The 23,004-nt window shown below is 40.7% G+C and overlaps 1 protein-coding gene across 4 annotated transcripts in view; it reads left to right on the forward strand.

Moving 5' to 3' along the window:
• The window catches only part of USP6NL (USP6 N-terminal like), a 166,036-nt gene extending 148,198 nt beyond the window's left edge, over positions 1-17,838 (forward strand). For 2 of the 4 annotated variants that reach the window (XM_032258133.1, XM_032258136.1), the window contains one exon: positions 14,515-17,838. In XM_032258133.1, the coding sequence (XP_032114024.1) occupies positions 14,515-15,923 (1,409 nt within the window). In that variant the 3' untranslated portion in view covers positions 15,924-17,838. The remainder of the gene's footprint in view (positions 1-14,514) is intronic. The other 2 variants (XM_032258135.1, XM_032258134.1) reach the window with 2 other exon arrangements.
• The last annotated feature ends 5,166 nt before the right edge of the window (positions 17,839-23,004 follow it).

Below are 23,004 nucleotides of genomic sequence, written 5' to 3' on the forward strand. Positions count from 1 at the left end.
TATATATTTAGGATCGTTAGCTCTTCTTGTTGCATTGATCCTTTTACCATTATGTAATGTCCCTCTTTGTCTCTTATGATCTTTGTTGCTTTAAAGTCTAATTTATCAGAGATGAGAATTGCAACTCCTGCTTTTTTTGCTCTCCGTTTGCTTGGTAAATCTTCCTCCATCCCTTTATTTTGAGCTTTTGTGTATCCTTGCATGTGAGATGGGTTTCCTGGATACAGCACACCGATGGGTTTTGGCTTTTTATCCAATTTGCCAGTCTGTGTCTTTTGATTGGGGCATTTAGTCCATTTACATTTAAGGTTAATATTGTTATGTGTGAATTTGATACTGCCATTTTGGTGCTAGCTGGCTGTTTTGCCCTTTAGTTGAGCTGGTACTTGTTGTTCCTTTATATGTGTAGAGCCTCTTTCAGGAGTTCTTGTAGAGCTGGCCTGGTGGTGACGAAATCTCTGAGCACTTGCATGTTCCCAAAGGATTTTATTTTTCCTTCACTTATGAAGCTTAGTTTGGCTGGATAGGAGATTCTGGGTTGAAAGTTCTTTTCTTTAAGGATGTTGAATATTGGCCCCCATTCTCTTCTGGCTTGTAGGGTTTCTGCTGAGAGATCTGCTGTGAGTCTGATGGGCTTCCCTTTATGGGTAACCCGACCTTTCTCTCTGGCTGCCCTTAGTATTTTCTCCTTCATTTCGACCCTGGTGAATCTGACGATTATGTGCCTTGGGGTTGCTCTTCTTGACGAATATCTTTGTGGTGTTCTCTGTATTTCCTGGACTTGAACGTTTGCCTGCCTTGCTAGGTTGGGGAAGTTTTCCTGTATAATATCCTGAAGAGTAGTTTCCAGCTTGGATTCATTCTCTTCGTCGCATTCAGGTACGCCTATCAAACGTAGATTAGGTCTTTTCACATAGTCCCACATTTCTTGGAGACTTTGTTCATTCCTTTTTACCCTTTTTTCTCCAGTCTTGCCTTCCCATTTTATTTCATTGAGTTGATCTTCGACCTCTGATATCCTTTCTTCTGCTTGATCTATTCGGCTGTTGATACTTGTGCATGCTTCACGAAGTTCTCGTGTTGCGTTTTTCAGCTCCATCATTCACTTATATTCCTTTCTATTTTGTCCATTCTTGTTAGCATTTCGTCAAATCTTTTTTCAAGGTTCTTAGTTTCTTGGCATTTGGTTAGAACATGTTCTTTAAGTTCACAGAAGTTTCTTACTACCCACCTTCTGAAGTCTGATTCTGTCATTTCATCACACTCGTTCTCCCTCCAACCTTGTTCCCTTGCTGGTGAGGAGTTGTGATCCCTTTTAGGAGGAGAGGTGTTCTGGTTTCGGGTGTTTTCATCCTTTTTTCGCTGGTTTCTTCCCATCTTTAAGGATTTATCCACCTGTCGACTTTGTGGTTGTTGGCTTTCAGATTGGGTCTCAAATCTTTCAGATTGACGTTCTGTTTGTTGATGATGAGGTTATTTCTGTTTCTTGGTTTTCCTTCTGACAGTCTGGCCCCTCTGCTGTAGGTCTGCTGAGGTTCACTCCAGGCCCTGCTTGCCTGGGGTTCACCTGCAGCAGCTGCTGAACAGTAAGGGTTGTTACCAGTTGTCTTCTTCTTCTGCTATCTTTGTCCCAGAAGGATACCTGCCTAGTGTCAATCTGATCTCTCTTTTATGAGGTGTCTTTTTGGATATATAGGGGTCAGAGAGCTGCTTGAGGAGACGGTCTCTTCTTTATAGGAGCTCAAATGGTGAGCTGCGAGCTCTGTTGTTGTTCATTCAGAGCTGCTGGGCAGGTACTTTTAGGTCTGCTGTAGCAGTACTCATAAACTGCTTTTTGTTCCCAGGTGCTCTGTCCCAGGGATTTGGGGCTTTATTTATGGGTTTCCGTTATGCTGCCGCCTTCTTTTTTTTTTTTTTTTTCCTTCAGACCTGCCCAGCCCAGCAAGGAGGCAGCCTAGTCACTGTCGGCCTATAGCAGCTTTGCTTAGCTGCTGTGGGCTCCGCCCAGCTGCCGAGTGAACTTCCCTGCAGTCCTATTTATATGGGTGTAGTTAGAACTGCTTTGGCGATGGTGGCCCGCCTCTGTTGGGGCGGAGTCTCTGCTGTGGCGGGTTGCCTTGGCAACGGTGGGCTGCCTGGGTAATGGCGGACACCCCTCCCCCACAGAGCTGGACCGTCCCGGGTTCAGCTGCGCTTGCTGTGAAACTCTCAATCCAGAGTTTCTGGTTGCTGTTCTTTTGTGGGGGTGGGGCCAGCCGAGCCTGATGGCCTGGCTCCCTGCCTCAGAGCCTTTTTTAAGTTGGTGTTCCAGTCGCCTGTTGAAGAGGCGCTGGGGTCTGTTTTCCCCTGCGGCCACTCACTGCGCTGGCTTAAACAGCAGCACTGAGGTTTGTGGCGCTTTTTTTTTGTTTTTTTGCCCTGAAATCTACTGTCCTGGTTCTCTGCTCAGTCCCCTTTTTGAACCGGCGAATGGGCGACTTCCCGTGGCTCCAATCGCCAGCCAAAAGGGCCCCCGGACCGGTGTATTTTGTACGGAGAACCGCGGCTCCGGGGCGCGGAGAAAGCAGCCGCGCGGGGCAGCGGCGCTGGCCGGCACAGCCGCGCTGGCCGAACAGCCGCGCTGGCGAGCGTGGAGCACCTCCGCCCGGGAATTTCCTAGTCTGTGGGCAATAAAAACGCGGTGTCCACTCACCCCCTGCGCTTTCACTGGGAGCTGCAATCCTGAGCTGTTCCTAAATGGCCATCTTGCTGTTTTATCTTCTAAGGTCAATGTGGGTCATTTGGTCATTTATATTTTCCTAGAAAGCTGTTCATTTCTAGTTTCTTAATATATTTATGTAAGGTTTTACAAAGTAATCTCTTATGATTATTCTACCTTTATATCTGTAACTATCCTACATTTTCATTTCTCACTTTCTTTGTACTTTTCTCCCGCTCCTTGATAAAATTACCTGGAAATTAGCCTTCATTAATTGGCGTGTATCAAGAATCAGCTCCTGAATGAGTTAATTGTGATTTTCTTAGTTTATTTTTATTTTTATTTTTTTTTTTCCCATAAAATCAAATGTTTGGCAAGGTGTGGTGACTCATGCCTGTCATCCCAACACTTTGGTTACTTCCTTACTGCCAATTTAGCCAGATTTATAGTTTATGACCAACATAGAAGAATCAAAAAAGATTTTTGTCAGAATAATTGACAGCCATTCTAGTCTTGGTAAATGGCCAGAACCTTCAGGGTACTTCAGTGCTTCTGAGAGAACATTCACACTCCTTAGTGTGACACATAGCACTTTCTCTGCTGTCTGCTTCTTCTAGACTTCACATCCCACCTCCCCAGCCACTTTTGAGTCACATAGCAGTAATGAAAACAGCAAACTTTGAGTGTTCTGTGATAGACTTTTTGCTAAATGCTTTGTTTTCACGTATTAACTTACTTTTTTCCAGCAGCCCTTTGCAGTAGGCATTTGTTGATGCAAGCTTTTTTTTTTTTCTTAAATCATTAACTCAAGGACAAATTTTCCACACACAGGATTATATGGATTTTAAAAATTAATACTCAAGTTACACATTATTTCTAATTCACATTTAATTCAGTTTACAAAAATTAATATAGTATTTTTAAATCTGGCAAATGTTAACATTCTTGTCTAATGTAACTTTAGTTAATGTTTGGTTCCACTTATAAACAAACTCCTACAAACGTTTTTGATTGCCTTTAAAAATGTAATATATCCAGTTTCCTTTAAATGTATCAAATTTCAACCTAAAAATAAAATGTTCCCTAGTTCTAAAAAACTTACAAATTTAATTCAACCTTAAGAATATGCCGAACCTTAAGTTTCTCAGTTGTTTCAATACTGTTTGTAAGTTTAAAATCAAAAGTTCAAATCAGTGACTCATTTGCATATTTTAAATTGGCATAAGAAGGCCAACTTGGCCAAATTCTCTGAAATATAAGTATGTAAAACAGAGAAAATTCTAAACACAGATTCCTTAATGCAAAAAATTACAGAATTAATCACATGTTTGATTCTCTTAAACTTTGCCATTTATTTCTAGATCTTCAAGAAGTAAGGCTTTTTTTCCCAGATAAATTTGGGGTATACTTTCAGGCGGCCCTGCCTTGGTTATCCTGAGGGTGGTGCCTACGAGTGGGCTTGCCACATGTCCGGACTCCTTAGACCCTGGCCGCACACCACCGCCGCCCTCCTCCGCCGCCGCTGCCGCCTACTTCTCCACCTCCCCCCCTCCCCCCCCGCCCACTCCCGAAGAGCTTGACCTTCTGCTTTTAGAGATCTTTGAACCTGATGGAATCCTCTGTTCTTTTCATTTGTTTCTGATTTGGTAGGGCAATAATTTGTAATTAACTGGCATTTATCTTAATTTTAAATAGTTTTTATGGTCAGTTTGCCATCAGCATTATTATTAGTAGCTTACAGATGAGGAAACTTGGGCTTCAAGGTTAAGTGCCTGCCCGAGGTCAGACAGTTGGAAATGAGAGGTCTGTCAGCTGACTCCAGAGCTGCGCCTTACACCCACCTGACCCCTGCGCCTTACAGCTCACAGCTCTAACCAGCCTGCTCTTTCATGGCACTTTGCCTTGGCATACACTTCTCCTCCAAGAATGCCTGCCACCATTCTCCAGATGCCTTTGTCCTTATCCATTCTGCTGAGTTTCATGACTTGGTTTAAGCATCACCTGAAGCCTTCTCAGCCAGTCCCCAGCTTCCCCAAACTCACAGAATTTGATCACCTGCACCTGTGTTTTGTGCCTGACCTGTCCACTGCACATGCTTTTGTCCTCACACTTCCAGTACCTCTCTCAGATGTGTCTCTGTTAGACAGAAAGTTTCCTGGGACAGTGACCATCTCCTGTCTTGCCAGCAACTAATACACTGCCTGGCTGTGGCTGTATTAGGTACTTTTATTGAATAAATGAAATCCTAATATATTTTTTAGATAATGAAAAATTACTATCTACACAGGTTACCCTGAGGCAGTTTTTGGGGTAGTGAAAACATTCTCTATCTTGACTGCATACACACAGAAACAAGGCAATTTTATTGTATGTTAGTTTAGAAATTGCCCCACCTTTTGAGGACTGGAATGGGTTTTCACTTTTATTTATATAATATAAAATGATATTACACTTAACCATTTTTACATGTGTGTAAAAATTGAAACTCTAGGAGACAAAGTGTAGGTTTTTAAAGTTACTTAACAAAGACCGCCTGCGTTTTTGTGGCATTAAATAGGTTTATAAAGTGAGAGATTTGTTTATGTAATTGTCTATTTTTCCTTTACTTTTCAAGTTTAATCTGCTGGGAAAAAATATCAAGTCTGTGAACCTAAGTACAATAATTTTTTGAACTTAAAAAAAAATTATAGCCATAATTTAGAAAACAAATTTTATTTCTTTTCATTACGTTATTGAAAGTTACAATTGTTTTAATTGTATATTTTGGCTAATAATACACGAAAAAGAAATAAAATCATTTGATTTTTTAGATAATGTATTTGAAGTCAGTAATATTAAAAAATACAATTGAAGTTACTATTTGATCTGGAAGGGGATACTCTTTCTTAGAATAATAGAATTATTTTCCTGACAGGGGTCCCCCACCAGTTTTTCCCAAAAACTCTTAGAACATTCAGAGTATGTGTATTCTGGTATTGAAATTGTAAAGGTAGAATGCTGTTCACAGAGCGAACACTTAGAGCGCTTTGCTGCAAAGATGCGCCTCTTGTCGGTGCCGAAACCTGCCTACACATCGGAGGCTGTTGATGGGCGAGGCTTGTAGTTGAGTGTGGCGTCCACTAGGGGGTGACAGAGACCAGAGTAAGATCAAGCAGGGAGAAACCTGAAAGGGCCCGAGAGGGACTCTCCCTTACTTTTTAGGGACCGTTAGAATATTCTGTTGGCTTCTTTTTAAAGAAAAAAATGTTACTTAAGAAGAAAATAATAAACATTTTGCCTTTTTCTAAAATGTATCAAGTTACATTCCTTTTTGTTGGAGCAGATTATTCTCATTGTTAACACTGCCATAAAAATACCACTTAGGCCAGGCGCGGTGGCTCAAGCCTGTAATCCCAGCACTTTGGGAGGCGGAGGCGGGTGGATCACGAGGTCAAGAGATCGAGACCATCCTGGTCAACATGGTGAAACCCCGTCTCTACTAAAACTACAAAACATTAGCTGGGCATGGTGGCACGTGCCTGTAATCCCAGCTACTCAGGAGGCTGAGGCAGGAGAATTGCCTGAACCCAGGAGGCGGAGGTTGCGATGAGCCGAGATCGCGCCATTGCACTCCAGCCTGGGTAACAAGAGCGAAACTCCGTCTCAAAAAAAAAAAAAAAAAAAAAAAAAAAATACCACTTAATGAGAACACCAGTGAGAAATATCAGTAATGTGGTATTTTCACAAAAGCATCTCCTGTTGTATCTATTAGGAGTTGTGGTGCCTCCTTACCCTTTAAGGAGTAGGGCAGTAGGTCTTTATTCCAATTCCTGTGTTTTCAGGGAGAAGAAAGGGAAAATAAAATTTTAGGCATGAGGCTGTAGTGGAGTGAGCAAAAACATGATTCTGTCTGCTGAAAAGAAGCCCAGAGTGGAAGCATGGATAATACATATTAATGCTTATTGCCTATATATAGCTTTCTGTTTGACATCAATTATGCTTGCATCTTTTAGCTACAGTTAGTTGCTTTAGGGGTGAAAGGAGATACTGAAACCAAACAAAGACAAGGAGAGCGGTGTTTGCGTGGTGGGGTTAGGGTGGTAGTTCAAGTAGGCTGAGGTAGCTCTGAAAATAGATCTCAGCAAAATGTCGCATGTTTTATTTGGACCTACTTCTGTGAAGAAGAGTAGAGAATACTCATTGGCATATAAAAATGTTACTGGTGAGGGCGTTTGTACTTCATACAGGGTCTACATGATACGTTTTCAGTTCAGTGGAGGTTGAATAATTAATCTCTAGAAAGGAGCCACCTCTGTGATGAAGTGAAGGAGATTTTCCTCTTCATCATAGTAGAGGTCAGATCCTGGCATGGCGTCCTTGGGTTCTGTGTTGCTGGTGGAGCTGAGGCGTCTGCCTCTACAGGGGCTGTGAAAAGCCAGCACGTCTCCACGGCCCATCCATGAAGCTCCCTGCAGCCACCTCCATCCTCTGCCTTCTCCATCCTCACGCCCTCTGCACTTCTGGCTGCTTCTCTGATCCTCTTCATTACTTGCCTTCTGTGACCTCCCCGCCCCCTCTTCCTTCTTCCTCACCTCTCCTTCCCTGTCTCTGCCCCTTCTCGCTTCTCCTCCTGAGAGGCACAGTGTTACCATCTCCACAGTGATGTATATATACTGCGCATCGTGGAATTTCTGAGAGTATTAGACTGTTCAGAGGTATTAGGCAGCTGTGGGAGAAACTTGTAGATAGCCTAATTGCAGCGTTAGCATCAGCAAATGTTCATGGGAGATGGATGTTAGTAAAGGTATCATGAGCGTGCACGGGCTACACTTGTTCATATTCAGCCTGCTCCCTGGCCCCAGATCACTCTAGAAAGCAGGAATCAGCTGGCACTGTTTAAAGTGAGCAAACCCCAGCCCTGTAGTCCAGCCCCGGCACCTGGAAATGCCCTTCCCTCACTGTGCGGGGCCTCCAGCCTCACTTGCTGTATTGTCTGTAAAATGTGGAGGAATGGGTTTTTTAAGCACCTGTATTTGAAAGGCTTTTTTATAACCCTATCTACTGCCTTTTGTATCCTTATTGAAAATCTCTGCAGAGCAGAGATGTACGTAGGTTATAGTCCAGGGGGAAGGAGAATATATTAGGGACAACCATGAAAGAACTTGAAGATGCTACTTTTTGGACATTTCAGAACAGTCACAGATTTTTTTTCCCCGTGTGCATTTTGGCCTTTTGCCCATTCAGTAAATGGAACATTTTAAACCTTTAATTCTAATATGAAGCATAGATTTATGATGTATAGACTGTTAGGCACTCCTCCTTAGAGACATTTCTGTGTTTACTGGAATATAAAGTCGAAATAAGTATAAAGTAAATATTTTCTTACTCTTTATATTAAAAAAAATTAAACCTCCTACGTATGGATGACACACCTTTGTATTTTGTTTTATGGCTGAAAGTACCACCTCAGTCCTTCCATTACCTCTCAGTTTCGTTCTTCTTTCTCCTAAGAAACACATGCCTTATTTTGGTAATTCTACATTTTACTATGTGTCCAGCTCAGTCTTTACTGATATGTGCCTCCTGTGTGTCTAAAGGACTCCAGAATGAAAAACTGTGGATATCACAGCTAGGAAAAGACCATGCTATGGATTTGTTTTCCTCAAAGGTGTTCAGCTTTTTTCCACGCCTTCTCCCCTCCACCCCCACTCTACAGTTTGTTGTCTCCTGCACCACACTGATGTTTTATGAAACTGTCTTGCTGCTGTCCTTGACCTCTCTTCCCTACCCTGTCTTTGTAACTGATGCCAGCCAAGGGACTCTCTGTGTTTGAATGAGAACTAGGAGAAGGATAGGACCACTCCTCTGAGGATGTAGGCACTCGTCCAGTTACGTTTCACTTCCATGTTTTCAGTAAAAAAGAGGTTGTAGAATGAGAACATTTGAATAAGTATTGATAGGAGGAACTTAAAGCCAGGTGAAGCTAGGCTGTGACTAAAAGACCCTGGGACATACCATTCGACTGAGTGAATGTGACTGACAGTCATCTGGGGAAAGCCGGGGAACCAAACAAGTGTTTGAAGGATAGCGACAAGAAAAATGTATTTCCACTTTTTAAAGAGGCTAAAAATTGAAAATGTAAATCACAGACAAGTAAACATGATGTCTGAGGTGAGAATCAATAAATGGATTAATTAAAAATACGTTTTTGAGCACTCAGAAAGCAAAGAAGGTGATCACTAATCACGACTCCATCAAGAATGCCGTACTTGATTAATCTGACTTTGTTTCTTGGTGAGATTGCTCACTTAATGAACTGGAAGAATGCATTAACCTAGTGCATATAGGTAAAATAAAGTGTTTGGCAAAGTCTTCAAATACTTTTTTGGGTAAGCTAAAAATATTTCTTACAGGTCATACACCAAAACTGCAGATTAATATCATCCTACCTGTAGAACAGTATTCTGTGCTTTTAAACTTTACACTTCTCGGTTATCCAAATAATACATGTTTACAGCAGAAAAAAATATGTATTACTTAAGGAAAAATCATTCAATCTAAGAGCATTTTAAAAACTGTATTAACCACTACTAGTATTTATATTTTTAGCCATTTTTGTAGACTTATATATTGATTTATGCGTGTATGTCATTCATAGTAAATGAGATTATACTATACATATTGTTAATAACTTTCTTTTTAACTAATTTTAAAAATACATTAACATGGCAATGGGCTGCTACAAGTTTATTTTATATTCCATAACTTATTTCACCATATTTTTGTTTCATAATTGTTACTGAATTTCACAAATCCTCTAGATTGAGGATATAAGTTTTCTAAGAGTGCAGTTTTGAACATCCTTATAGCAGGCATTTTGCATATCCCTTAATTGTCTTAGGATAAATTCTCAGAGGTGGAATTCCTAGATCAAAAATTTCAATATGTATTGTCAAATTGGAGAATTTGTTTCTCCAAGCCCACAGCAGTGAGATATACCAATTTAGAAGTATTTTAGTTTGTATTTTTCAGATAACTTGTGATACATTTACCTTCTCTTTTCTTCTTTGGGTTTCCTGTTCATATTCTTTATTTAATTTTCTATGTAGGGTATCCTTCATTTCCTTTGGGAGTTCTTTACATTTTAGAGAAGTTAGGGTGCTCCATTTTTGTTCTTAGTTCAGTATTTGTTACCAGTCACTTAGTTGAAAGAATTGGTAGCATGGTGTTCAGATTTGTGGATGGTGTCACATGGGAGGTATAATTAATGTAAAATTAACAAAGATAAATTGGGATAGGCATCAGTATAAAGCACTTTGAACCTATCTGAAAACAACTACCCTCATGCGCTGCATGATAAAGTTTCAACGGTGGACTGCATATAGGATGCTGGCCGCATGAGATGAAAATACCATATTTTCACTATCCCTTTTCTATCTTTAGGTACACAAATACCTACCATTGTGTCCCACCGACCCTGCAGTATTGAGTACAGTAACATGCTGTATGTGTTCGTAGCTGAGGAGTACTAGGCTGTGTCATAGAGCCTCTCTGTGCAGTAGGCTGTGCCATCTAGGTTCGTATACGTGCACTCTGACGTTCACACAATGATGAAATTACCTGACAACTTATTTCTCAGAACATATGCCCACCATTAAGTGACGCATGACTGTATAGAGCAATAGCAACTACTTCCTAAGCATCTTCAGTATGTCAGGAAATATGCTAGGATTTTATTGACTCTATATTAACTCTAATCCTCATAGCAGATCTATAAAATAGATACTGCTATTTTCATTTATAGATGAGAACTCGGAAACTCCCAAGTTCACACAGCTTATTATAGTAGATTCAAATTCAGGCCACTTGTTCCTGTTGACCCTGCTATTCCCACTGTGCCTTGGAAACATACAGCTTAACAGCATTTGGGAAACCTTGTCTCTAAAGGGACGACTGTGCAGTGTGACTGCCAGACAGCTAATACATTTTCCACCGCAGTGTTGAGCATAAGGGAAGTAATCACCCTTCTTAGTTAGTTTAAACCTAGAATATTGCTTAAATTTAGGGTGATCACATTTAAAAGGTGTATTATTGTACTTGATTATCATCAATAAATAGCAATAGCTGAGTGTCTAGGGAAAGCATTATGGAAGCCAAACCCAAGTTGACCATTCTCAGGAATAATTTGGTGACACAAGACATAGAAAACTACATACAGAAATCTGCAGTCTTGGAACTCGAGATGCCCCTATAGGTTTGTTACTGCCTGTGTCTACCTTCCACATTTGCTTTGCCCGCTTGTGTTTTTTTGATGGGGTTGTATAAAATTGTTATAGTCACTGTAATTTGTTGCATTGTTGACAGTGAAAATGGCCTAGGACCATAAAAGCAAATGATCACAAGTAATGAAGTGGGTGACTTTTTGCAAACAGAAAAAGGCAGTCCCTAAAATTTATTGAAAACCATCCAGTTTTGAGATGGGGGATATAGAGCGAAGGGTAGCTGCCCTTCGAAACGCCTAATGTCAGGTGAATTGAGTTTGCACTCATTGTGAATTGATACAGACAAACATGCAAAACAGAATCCGGGCACCTGCAGGCAGCGCTGAGAGCAGCATTCGTGCTTCTACCGCCAGAGCGCTGTTGCGAGGAGAGTACGCGCAGGCGCGATAGCAGACCAGTTGGAAATCTGTTCCTTTTTTTGATTTTGTTTGTGTTTTAAATACTGCTATGGAGAAATTTAAAGACATTTTAAATTATTTTGTGTGACTAAAAAGTTGGTGGCCCTGTGCAGGCTGCCAAAAGCCACTGAGTGGTAGGGAAGTGAGGCAGCTTCCAGGGCTCAGCGTGACAGTCTCTGCAGCTAATCCAGTTTTACCCCGGTGACAACACATCTTCTGGCGTGCATTCGTCACTCTAGGCGTCATGGTTTTCCTTTTCTTTAATGGTTATGTTTTTCATCAGGTTTCTTCTTGCTAGCCTGAAAAGGATGTTTTGATGAGTGGCTGATACTATTAACTGATGGAATATCAGCCAGCCTTTGAATTAGCCAGTCAGATTACTGTCTTCTGCCCTTAGAAAACTGTCAGACAGGTGAGGACTAAAGGAATGTTTTTATAAATTCACTTTTTCTATTATATATGTCATTATATCTTCTTGATAATTTGTGTTTGTTGGGATTATTTGCCTACAGGGAAGAAGGCATTCATAGATTTATCTGGGACGAAATGGATGACTCTTTGTAGAGCTGATAGAAAAAAACTTTTGGAGGATTCTGGATACATTTTAATTTTATTTTTATTGCTTGTTTTTAGCCTGATGGGCCGAATAACTACTTGGAGTATTCTTGACTTGGCAATGTTTAAAGTTTGCTTTCTCCATTCCTGGCATTTCAAGGTTATTTCACATACACATTAATAAAGCAAAGAAAACTTTTCTGAATTACAAACATTTTAAAGATTGGGCTGTCAGTTAAAATAATTGGTCCAAGGTCCAAAAGGTATAGGAACAACATGGTTTCTGCCAGCTGTTCCAGAGTAGGATCTGCCTGCGGCTATCTTAGGCCAGGAGTCATACTGTGTGCTGCTTGCTCCCCGAATCTAGCCCATTGAGCAGTTGTGTGAACACTGTCTTAAAAATTATCCAAGAAGCAACTTCTTCTCACTGCTTCCACGGTGGCATAGTGTAGGAGGAAGAGCAAAGGTGGCTCTGAAGCAGCTCGGGGTTTGAATTCTGGATCTGTAACTTGCTAGCTGTGACCCTTTGGGCAGCTTAATTTCTGCCTCTATTTTCCCATCAAAATATGGGAAAATACTAGAGACCTGCACTATTTGCCTATTGTAGGCCTTACAGGTACAGCTTTCTGAGCAGTGGCCGACACACAATGAGTGCCTGGTGAGTATCAGCCATTAGTGTCATATGTATGTCATATGTATAAAATACATATGTTATATATATACATATGTCATATGTATAAAATAATTCAGTATTACCACAGTCTAAATCCCACCCACCATTAAAGCGATCTTTCTAAGATAGACATCAGGTCGTGTAATTCTTCTGCTGAAAAGCCTCTAGTATTTCACAGTTAACTTGGAATAAAATCCCAGTTCCTTGCCACAGTCTTCAAGGCCCTGTGTGTGTCTGCCTGTCCCCACCTCAAGGCCCAAGCTCAGAGGGCTGCCTCCTTGCTGGGACTCTTTCCTTCTCTGCCCTGCCTAGCTCCCAATCATTTTAATTCCTTCTTCCGAGTTTAATTTTCTTCATGGCACGTTGTATAACTAGACTATAGGCTCCAGAAGGACAGGGACGTCACCTTCCTCATTCCATTCCTGTATTGCTGGCAACCAGAACAGGGTCTGGTGCGTAGTAGTTGCTTTAGATATTTGCTGAATAGATGAATGAGTTGAAACAAAGTGTAATTGCCAATTCTCACACTTTTTATGCTTTCATATGTATAAAATAAGAGCTTGCGTAAACATTGTTAAAGTTCCATTGAAACCATCAAAAATTTCTCTGGGACTTCATGAAAATGGCACAGGGGAAGAGAAGAGTGAACTCAGAATGAAAATACTGAATTTTCGTTGGGAGGAGCCCTGGACCCACCCACCCTTCAGCTCTAACTAGAGCAGCTTTGTGTATATTTTCTTTTATATATTGGAGTTTCATATGAAATTTGGTTTGAAAAAACGAGTCTGCTTTTAAAAGTTTAAAAACTACTGAATCAGAAGAGCACAAAGGTTGTTTTAGCTCAGTGATTCTGATAGCTTAAGTATTTAAAGGATATTGTTTCTTCATAATTCTCTGTTCCCTCCTCTCTCCCCAAAAAGATCACTTAATAATGTCTATAAGTGTCAAAATGATCATCATCAAGACTGTAAGCTACTTGAAAAAAAAAAAGACCCCACCTTATGCTCACCACTGAGGTGCCTGCCACTCAGTGCAGGGCCTGCCACAGGCTTACTCAGTGAAGATTTCTAGATGGGTGGATGAGCGGGTATTTGAAAAGAGCAAAAATGCATTTTTAAATGACAATACAGGTTTTGTAGAAACAGGTTAACATGGAATTTTAAGTGAAGTCTGTTGTTTCTTCAAGATGCTGTTTATTGGATATACATATTGTAAAAGAAAACTTTTTAAACACTGTGTGCTAAATGGCTACTCTCTTATACTTTAATTCCTCATGAATTTTCTGCTAATTATTTAAAATATAAAACTGATGGTATCCAACATGACTTTAAAATTCCTTTTTTTTTCTTTTACATTTAAAGCAAAATGCAAAAAATAAAGTCAGCTTTTAGAATGTTAACTTTCAGATAGTATTTTTTCTTTTGATCAGGAAATTGTACTGTGGGAGGTATTTAATAATAATAATCTATGTGGGGACAACGTTGACCCCACAGATGGTCATCAGTTGAGTTTTAGATTTTGCAGACCTGCTTGGAGTTGATAGAAGTTAGTTGAGGAAGGTTAACGTGAAAGTAATACAGTGTTGAGACACTGAACTGCTGGCTTGCATGTTAGGAGTAGAAATGAGAATATCAGCTTTGCAGGCTTGAAGAAGCATTAACAACTTGTCAACAAAATTTAAGAATCATGTTATACAATCGTATGGAACCTATGCATAAAGTTACAAAATACTACCACCCACACTTGGCCTTGTAGGATTGTGACTGTTGGTATGTTTTAGTATCAGTCTCTAAAAACACCTCTCATCAGCTACCAGCTCTCTGTGGTATAAACGGATGTCAGTGTGTAACTGCACATAGGTGGAAAGCATGCCATCATGAATAGTGGGTTCGGTTTCCTCGTATACTCAGCCTTTCTCTTTCTCTTTAGGTAAAGAGGATGAATATCCAAAGAAGCCCTTAGGCCAGCTTCCGCCTGAGCTGCAGTCTGGGGGTGTCCATCACCTGAGCAACGGACAGAGGAGCGTGGGCCGGCCGAGCCCGCAGACCGGCGGCAGGAGGGAGAGCGGGGCGCCCCACAAGAGGCACGAGCAGTCCCCGCACCCCCAGAGCAGGACCGGGACGCCGGAGAGAGCACGGCCGCCAAGACGGAAATCGGTGGAGGAGGAGAGCAAAAAGCTTAAAGATGAGGCAGATTTTCAAAGAAAACTCCCATCGGGTCCACAGGACAGTTCCAGGCAGTATAATCACGCAGCTGCCAACCAAAATAGCAACGCCACTTCGAACATCAGGAAGGAATTTGTGCCCAAATGGAATAAACCGTCAGACATCTCGGCTACGGAGAGAACTGCCAAATACGCCGTGGAAGGCAAAGGTCGAGCCGCGCACCCCACACACGCGGTTACCGCCCCAGGCCCTGCCGAGGCGCGTGTGTCAAATGCACGGCCAAAGATGAAGGCTCTGGATGCGGAGGACGGGAAGAGGGGCTCCACCGCGTCACAGTACGACAATGTGCCAGGCCCAGAGCCGGACAGCAGTGCTTCCGTGGAGGAGGTGCTGGAAAGGGCTTACTCTCAGAGCCCACGGCATGCGGCTTACCCTCCCAGTCCGAGAAAGCACGCTGAGCCAAGCTCTAGTCCATCAAAAGTGCCCAACAAGTTTACTTTTAAAGTACAGCCTCCAAGTCATACACGATATCCGTCCCAGCTAGACGGAGAAGCCCGAGGGCCAGCTCATCCCCCCTCTTACAGCAGTCCCCCTGTTTACCACGGAAACTCTCCCAAACACTTCCCTCCTGCCAACAGCAGCTTTGCTTCTCCACAGTTTAGTCCTGGCACGCAAATGAATCTTTCCAGGAGACCTCATGGTTCTACCCTTTCCATCAGTGCTACTCCAGAGAAATCTTACAGCCGTCCAAGCCCCCTTGTACTGCCATCTAGTCGAATAGAAGTCCTCCCTGTTGATACTGGTGCTGGGGGGTTTTTGGGCAATTCAGGGTCACCAAAGAATGGAAGATTTATCATTCCGCCAGTGGATTATTTGCCAGACCACAGAACATGGTCAGAAGTTAGTTTTACATACAGACCTGAAACGCATGCACAATCATGGACCCGAGATGCTAGCCGTGGCAATTTACCAAACTACGCAGCCTTTCAACACGCACCCTTTCAGGACCATGGCCTCCCAGCCGTATCTGTAGATAGTCCCGTGCGGTATAAAGCTTCACCGGCCGCAGAAGATGCCAGTCCATCTAGGTATCTGTATTCAGGGCCCCAGCCTCCAGCCTACCACTACAGGAATCGGGAAGGGCTTTCCATGCAAGAATCAGTGTTGCTGTGAGACTTGAAGTGTACTGACTTGCTAAAGACAAGAGAAAGAAGCCACATGAAACCTACGTTGCTATGTTCATAATTGCCAAAGCAGTATTTTATACTATTGTAAACAACTCGCACATCTCTAGTGTCTCTTAGGAGGAAGAATACAGGGAAATGTCTTCATCCCCACTCAAGACGCTGCTTAAGATGAGCATTTAAATTGCATCATCACTGACCTGTTAGAGAATTTAACCAGGAAACATAGCAATAGCATTTAGGGATGCACGAACAATGGTAATTTATTACTCAGTTCCGTTTATGTCTTTCTCCAGAACCTGAACATTTTTACCCTCTTGGCTCATTCTATTTTGACTAATGTTACAAAGTACTGAAAAAACTGTAGAATAGATATTTTTAACGCTATATGTAGTGTATGTGTCTTTTAATAGATATAGGTATCTATGCATACACGTTTGAACACAGAATTAAAGAAACGTTTTTAAAAAACTACTTTTAATCCAGATCTGTAGAATAATATGTAATTCTTATTTTCCTTGTTTTTAAGTCCAGTTTTTCTTTTCCCTCTCATATTTTTAACCTAGGTCCTAAACTGACTGAAGAGTTTGTCCTAACTTTATTAATTGCATTCTCACAGAATGCTCATCATTCTCCTTCAACTGCTGCCATTTTCTTTCAATCTGAAAATTAAAGACATTGGAGAGAAAGGCTAACCACTTAATGGTGCTTAAAAATCGGGGGAGTTAAAATAAGTTTACAGCCAAAGGTGCAGCAGTGCTTATATCCACTTAATAAGAGATCGGTCTTAGTGCATTGATGCCCTTTGTTCTGGTCTGACTCTTGCAAACCTCAGACCAGGGGAAGCTGCAGCTTACTGATTCCTCAGTGTTCACAGTACTCATGTGGGCAGCAGAACTGCCTGGGTTAGCGGTGTGGTTACTCCTCACTTCTGCCCTGACTCATGGAGCTTCTCCCCATGAAGGGCCCAGGGTGGGCATTTTCACCATCCTTTTCTGGCCTTTTTATGGAATGTAGTCAATGGATATTGCTGCATCTCATCAGGCCATTACATTATCCATGTTAAAATTATAAAAATGATCCTAGTCTTTCATAGGAGTCTAGGATTTTGATCTTTTAAAAAAATATAGTGTGATTTCATGCTGTTGAAAATCTTTTTTCTTTTTCATTGAAACAAATTCAAGTTCCTGATTAAAAAACAAAATAGTGATGTCTTTAAAAAATACCCTGTTACACTACAGTTCCAAAACACTGACAAAGTTTTGAGCACTCCAAGGGAGTATGACTTTGTGTTTAATTGGGGAGCTTGCTTTCAACATCGCTTATATTTGAATAGTAAAAACCTAACATTGATGGTTCTTCCTGTTGCAAGGTGGGGCTTTAAGCTTTCAAGGTACAAAAGTATGTCTTTTAAAATGAAAGTAACATTTGTTTAGCTGGCGAATGTGACAATAATTTTTATGTATATAATGAGTCTAATATAATTTTAATCAACTTGGTAATGATATTATTAAATAGCAAAACAAATGCAGTGTATTAAAGCTAAACACAACATTGAAACACAAAATTCTGATGAAATACGGGCTCTTGATTCAGATCAGGTGGAAGCTGAGAAATAAATGTATATAAGTGTGTAGCTGAGGATATTAATTCCCATTTTAAAACCATGATTCTGTGACTTTAATAAACCAAGCTGTACAATTTAGTTTATGATAACAGTATGTGAGCTGCTCCAAAATATATATATCAACAGTGGTAAATACTGTAGATTTATATATATATATATGCAAAAAATATATATATACACACAAGCACTATTTTCTTAATGTCATTTATGACTTTTTTTAATCTGTATACTTTTTTTGATGTGATTGTTTTTTAACATGCTAAAAGTAATAAGTATATTTTGTTTTGTGTCTTTTATGTGCATTTTCTTCATACGGCAAAAATGGTGCACCCCTGCTGCTTTGGAGGCTAATTCTCTTCTAATTGAGTAGCTGTTGCCTAATATTCACCTACCTTACCTTGCATATGTCACAGTTCTATGTGATATGCATTACTAATTTTCAGTGAGACTATATTTGCAACTACATAATTTTTCCTTATTTTATTTCATATGACATTGTTAATAGCAATAGGAATTATTTCTAGTCTTCCTCATTACAAAATGTAGCTCTCTGTTTTTTAAGTAGGAAAATGTAGTTTGGAATTATCTTGCCACCATACAGTTTTACTTTTTCAAATTTATTTTTTAATAAGAGATAAATAATAATAAAAGATAAAGAGATTGGTAAAGTATATTTATGAAAAACCCATTTAGTATGGATTTTTGTAGTGTAGAGACTGATTTTACTCTGTGACTGCATGTACCTGGTGTATTTTGCCATTAAGTCTTTTCTTCATGGCAAATTTGCCTTAGTAAGCGCTTTGGTATAGTTTCTATTTCATAAAATATTTAGTCTGAGATGTTAAAGAAACTAGACCTAAGACCTCAAAAGTTTTAAAACTTTCACTTTTTCATATGTTTATTAATAGGATTTTTAAAAACTGAACTGAACAGCGTTTTAAGGCTGGGAGATACATATAAATTCAGGTAGCAGTATTAATGATAGACTCCTTCATTGAAAGAATGAAGAGATTAAACCAAGAGGACATCTCTGGAGAAGAAAAATAGATGTTTATGGGATGCGATTGTTTCAACTTTGTTTTTCCATTTTAAGAAGATTCTAGTACTAAATTCTGCCCTACTCAGTGGGACTTTCAAGTAGACGTTCATAGTTTCGGTCACTTGGGGTCTCTGCCTTCGGTTCCATTAGGGTGCGGGCAGAAGAACTGTACCTGGTCAGCACTGCGCTGAAACCCCTTCCTCTCCACTGTCATGAGAGAACAGCATGCCATGTCTCTGAGTAGGGCTTTCTTCACAGAGGACCAACAGCTTCATCTTCTGGACTTAAGAGTATTCTTACTTACCTTTTGGAATTAGTCCTCTATCTTAGTATGCACTTGATTGTGAGTTTTAAGATTATTGCTTTAGGATTTATTTTTTGTCTTTTATTTTAAATTGTTCTTTAATGGATTTTCAATGTCTGTATTGAATGTGAGCATTAACACTTATTGGCCAAGTGGATTTTAAGAAGTCAAATTTTACTTTTTTTTTTTTTTTGAGATGGAGTTTCGCCCTGTCACCCAGGCTGGAGTGCAGTGGCGAGATCTCAGCTCACTGCAACACCTGCCTCCAAAGTTCAAGCGATTCTCCTGCCTCAAGCCTCCCAAGTAGCTGGGATTACAGGTGCCCACCACCACACCCGGCTGATTTTTTTTTTCTCCTGTATTTTTAGTAGAGAAGGGGTTTCACTGTGTTGACCAGGCTGGTCTCAAACTCCTGACCTTAAGTGACCCACCTGCCTTGATCTCCCAAAGTGTTGGGATTACAAGTGTGAGCCCTCTGCCCAGCCCAAACCTTACTTTTAAGATGACCCAGAGTCATGAGAATAGGAAAAAGGAATCTGATAAACATTGGTGCATTGTATTTTCAGAAGGATTTTCAGTTATCCGTGAATCTGAGCATAACTGCTACCATTTCTATGTGAGAAAACTGACAGAGGAACTCATAAAAGGGCAGATCTTGACCCTTGGGTCTTTAGAATTATCTGGTATTCTTTATAATTCTTGAGAATTATTGGGTGAACTTTAAAATTTTTTCTGTTTGAGTTATATCCCAGACCACTTAAATCAGTATCTTGGATGGAACCCAGACATCAGATTATCGTATTTTCCCCCATAATTTAAAGTTCAATCATTAAGCTCTTTTTTTTTTTTTTTTGAAAAGGAATCCCCCTAAAGTTGATGGTCTTATATTCCCACTATAAGATACTTATCTCAAAGATTCTTAGACCAAGGGTTTCAGAGTTTAGAAACTCAGATGCTGGACAAGTTAGGAAAAATTCCACCAGCACAATTAACATTATCAGTCATCTCTGTAAATGTTCATTAACTACTGACATCAAAAATGGAAGATGGCAGGCCCTGTCCTTCCGCTCAGGTGCTGCTTATAGTGGTCCTCAGTGGAGAGCCTCCCTAAGATTTCCTTTTTCCTCGACAAAGTCCTAAGTTGTTTGGAAGTCTACAAGCATTTTCAGTATATGAGGAGCTGAGAAAGTGCCACATGTCTGCTCCTTCATCCGGCCAGCCAACATTCTGTAGGGCACCTGCGTTGTACTAGGGACCGTGCTAGATTCGTGTTTCCACATGTGAGATGTGTTTTGTAATCTAACTATGTGTTTTGTAATCTTAGTCAATCAGTGTTGGAGGTGTATGCACAGGATCTTATAGGTATATTATTGACACATATAAATGCCAAATAGTGGTCCCAGCCCAAGAGGTTCAGGGAAGTCTTATGAAGGATTTGCCTCAGCTGAGCCTGAGAGGACAAGCATATAGAAAGACAAGAAGGAGGGAGACAGGGCGTTCTGCAGAGGGGATGGATGGCAAGAGCAGCTGCATGGGATGTGTGAGGCAGTTGGCGACTGGGATGTGTGTGTGGGGTAGGCATGGGGGTGGAGAGGGTGAGGGGCTCCACAGAGACAAGATGGTGGAGAGAGTTGTGTGCAATTGAACTTGATCCTGTAGGTGGTTATGACCTGGTATGGAGGTGAGATGTGAAGGAACAGCCGTGGGGGCAGTGAGGGAGACAGGACAAGCCTTTCATCTCAAAGGTGGCACGGAGCTTAAGGCCAGGGAAGATGGTATGAAGAAAAGGTGATGGAGAACTAATTACCAAGGGAAATTGGCAAGGCAACTGGATGGGTGTGATTCGAATGACTGTAACGAGAACAGCTGGCACCTACTGAATGCTTACTGTGTGCGTGGCACTCTGCTAGAGATTTTACTGCTATTAACTGATTTAATCCTCACAATAACGATGAAGTATGTACTACTTTACTTCCCAGTTTACAGAAGAGAAAACTAAGGCCCAAAGTTAACTTGCTCCAAGGCGACAGTGGGTAAGTAATAGGGCCAGAACTGGGACCCAGGCACTCAGAATCCGGAGCCTGTGCCTCCCTCTCTCCCCTAACAGTTTTCAGGAGGTGTAATTTACCTGCCACAACATTTATCCATTTTAGGTTTATACCTGGATGATTTTTTAGTAAGTTTTTAGAGTTGTGCAACTATCACAACTAATGTTCAAACAACTCGAAAAGAGGTCTTTTACCTGTTTGCAATTAAACCCCATTTCTACTTCCATCCCCACACAACTGATCCGCTTTGTCTTTCAGGTTTACTGTTTCTGAACATTTCCTATAAATGGAATCAGATGTGGTCTTTTGTGTCTGGCTTCTTTTCACTCAGCAGTGTTTCTGAAGTTCCTCCATGTCCTGGCGTCTGTCAGTAATTGCTTTCCTTTTTATTGCCGAGTGCTATTCCATTGTTTGGCTGTGTCGATTTTGTTTATTCATTCACCAGTTGATAGACATGTAGATTGTTTTCATACTGCTGTGATCATTTATATACATGTCTTTGTGCAGACATTTGTTTAACTTTTTAAGAAATTGCCAGACTGTTTTCCAAAGAAGCTGGACCGTTTTACATTTCCACCAGCAATGTGGGAGGGTTCTGATACCTCCACATCCTCATCAACACTTGTGATTATGTGTCTTTTTAAATTATAGTGAAGTGGTAACTCATTGAGGCTTTGATTTACATTTCCTTGATAGCTAATGATGTTGGGCATTTTTCGTGTGTTTATGGGCCATTTATATGTCGTCTTTGGTGAAATGTCTGTTTAAATTTTTTGCTAACTTTTCAATTGGGTTTTCTTATTAAATAGTAGATTCTGTATACCAGTCATTTTAAGACATGATTTACAAATATTTTTTCCCTGTATGTGGCTTATCTTTTCCTAATGGTGTCTTTTGAAGTGCACTTCTTTTTAATTTTAATGAAGCCCAATATATTAGTTTCCTTATACAGGTCATGCTTTTTAGTACTGTATCTCTCTGCCTAACTCAAGGTCACAAAGATTTTCTCCTGTTTTGTTCTGGAAGTTTTGTAATTTTAGCTCTTAAATTTGGGCCTATGAGTGTTTTGAATTACTTTTTATATATGATGTGAGGTAAGGATCTGAATTCGTATGGATATTCAATGATCTTTGCACCATGTGTTAAAAGGACCGCTTTTCCCCCCTGTGCCTCTGTCAAAGATCAACTGAAATTTATGTAAGAGTTATTTAAATTTTGAAATTGGGACGTTTACATTCTCCACTCTTTTTCACATTATTTTGGTTAATCTGGGTCCTCTGCATTTCTGTATAACTTACAAGGTCTTCTTGTTAGTTTTTGCAAAAAGGCCTGTTGGGATTTCGATAGGAAATGTTTTGAATCTATAGATCAATCGAGGAAGAACTGCCATCTTAACAGTATTGGGTATTCCAATCTGTAAACATGGAATGCTTCTCTGTTTATTTGGATCTTTAATTTCTCTCAGCAATGTTGTATAATATCAGAATATGTCTTAGGGCTGTCCTCATGGGGCTTATATTCTGATCCATTTCCTCATCCATGAAATGAAGATTGTAGTTTTTATTTCATAGAGTCATGAAGATTGAGTTAATCTGTGTGAAATGTCCACACAGCGTTGTCACTCAGGGATGATTTGGGATGTTACAGATAGTCGCATGCCACTGCAGTGCAGGTTTCAGTGACCAGGAGGGATGTGAAGCTGAGTCTAGTGAGTCCAGAGGTAAAGACGCAGTAAGGTCACATATAACCCGTGAGAGAAGAGGCACAGGTGGGACGATCTAAGGAGACCATGCTGTGGCTGGAGGAACAGGGGCTCCAGGAAGGCGGGGGCATCCGTGCTGGAAATGTAGCAGGAGGGCCCAGGGAGGGAGGCCTGGAAAGTCCATTTGGACTTGACAGTGAGGAGCTCACTGCTGTCACCTACTGTCGTTCCTAGAGCCACAGTCATTGCACTGGCCACAGGCACAAGGAGGAAGGGATGTAGCTCTCAAATGTTTGGGGAGACGGGACGCGCAGCGGTTGAATCGTAGCTGGAGTGAAGGATGCATTAAG

This window comes from Sapajus apella, unplaced genomic scaffold (genome assembly GCF_009761245.1).
Source record: "Sapajus apella isolate SASKATOON/1434 unplaced genomic scaffold, GSC_monkey_1.0 scaffold100, whole genome shotgun sequence".
NCBI classification, from domain to species: domain Eukaryota; kingdom Metazoa; phylum Chordata; class Mammalia; order Primates; family Cebidae; genus Sapajus; species Sapajus apella.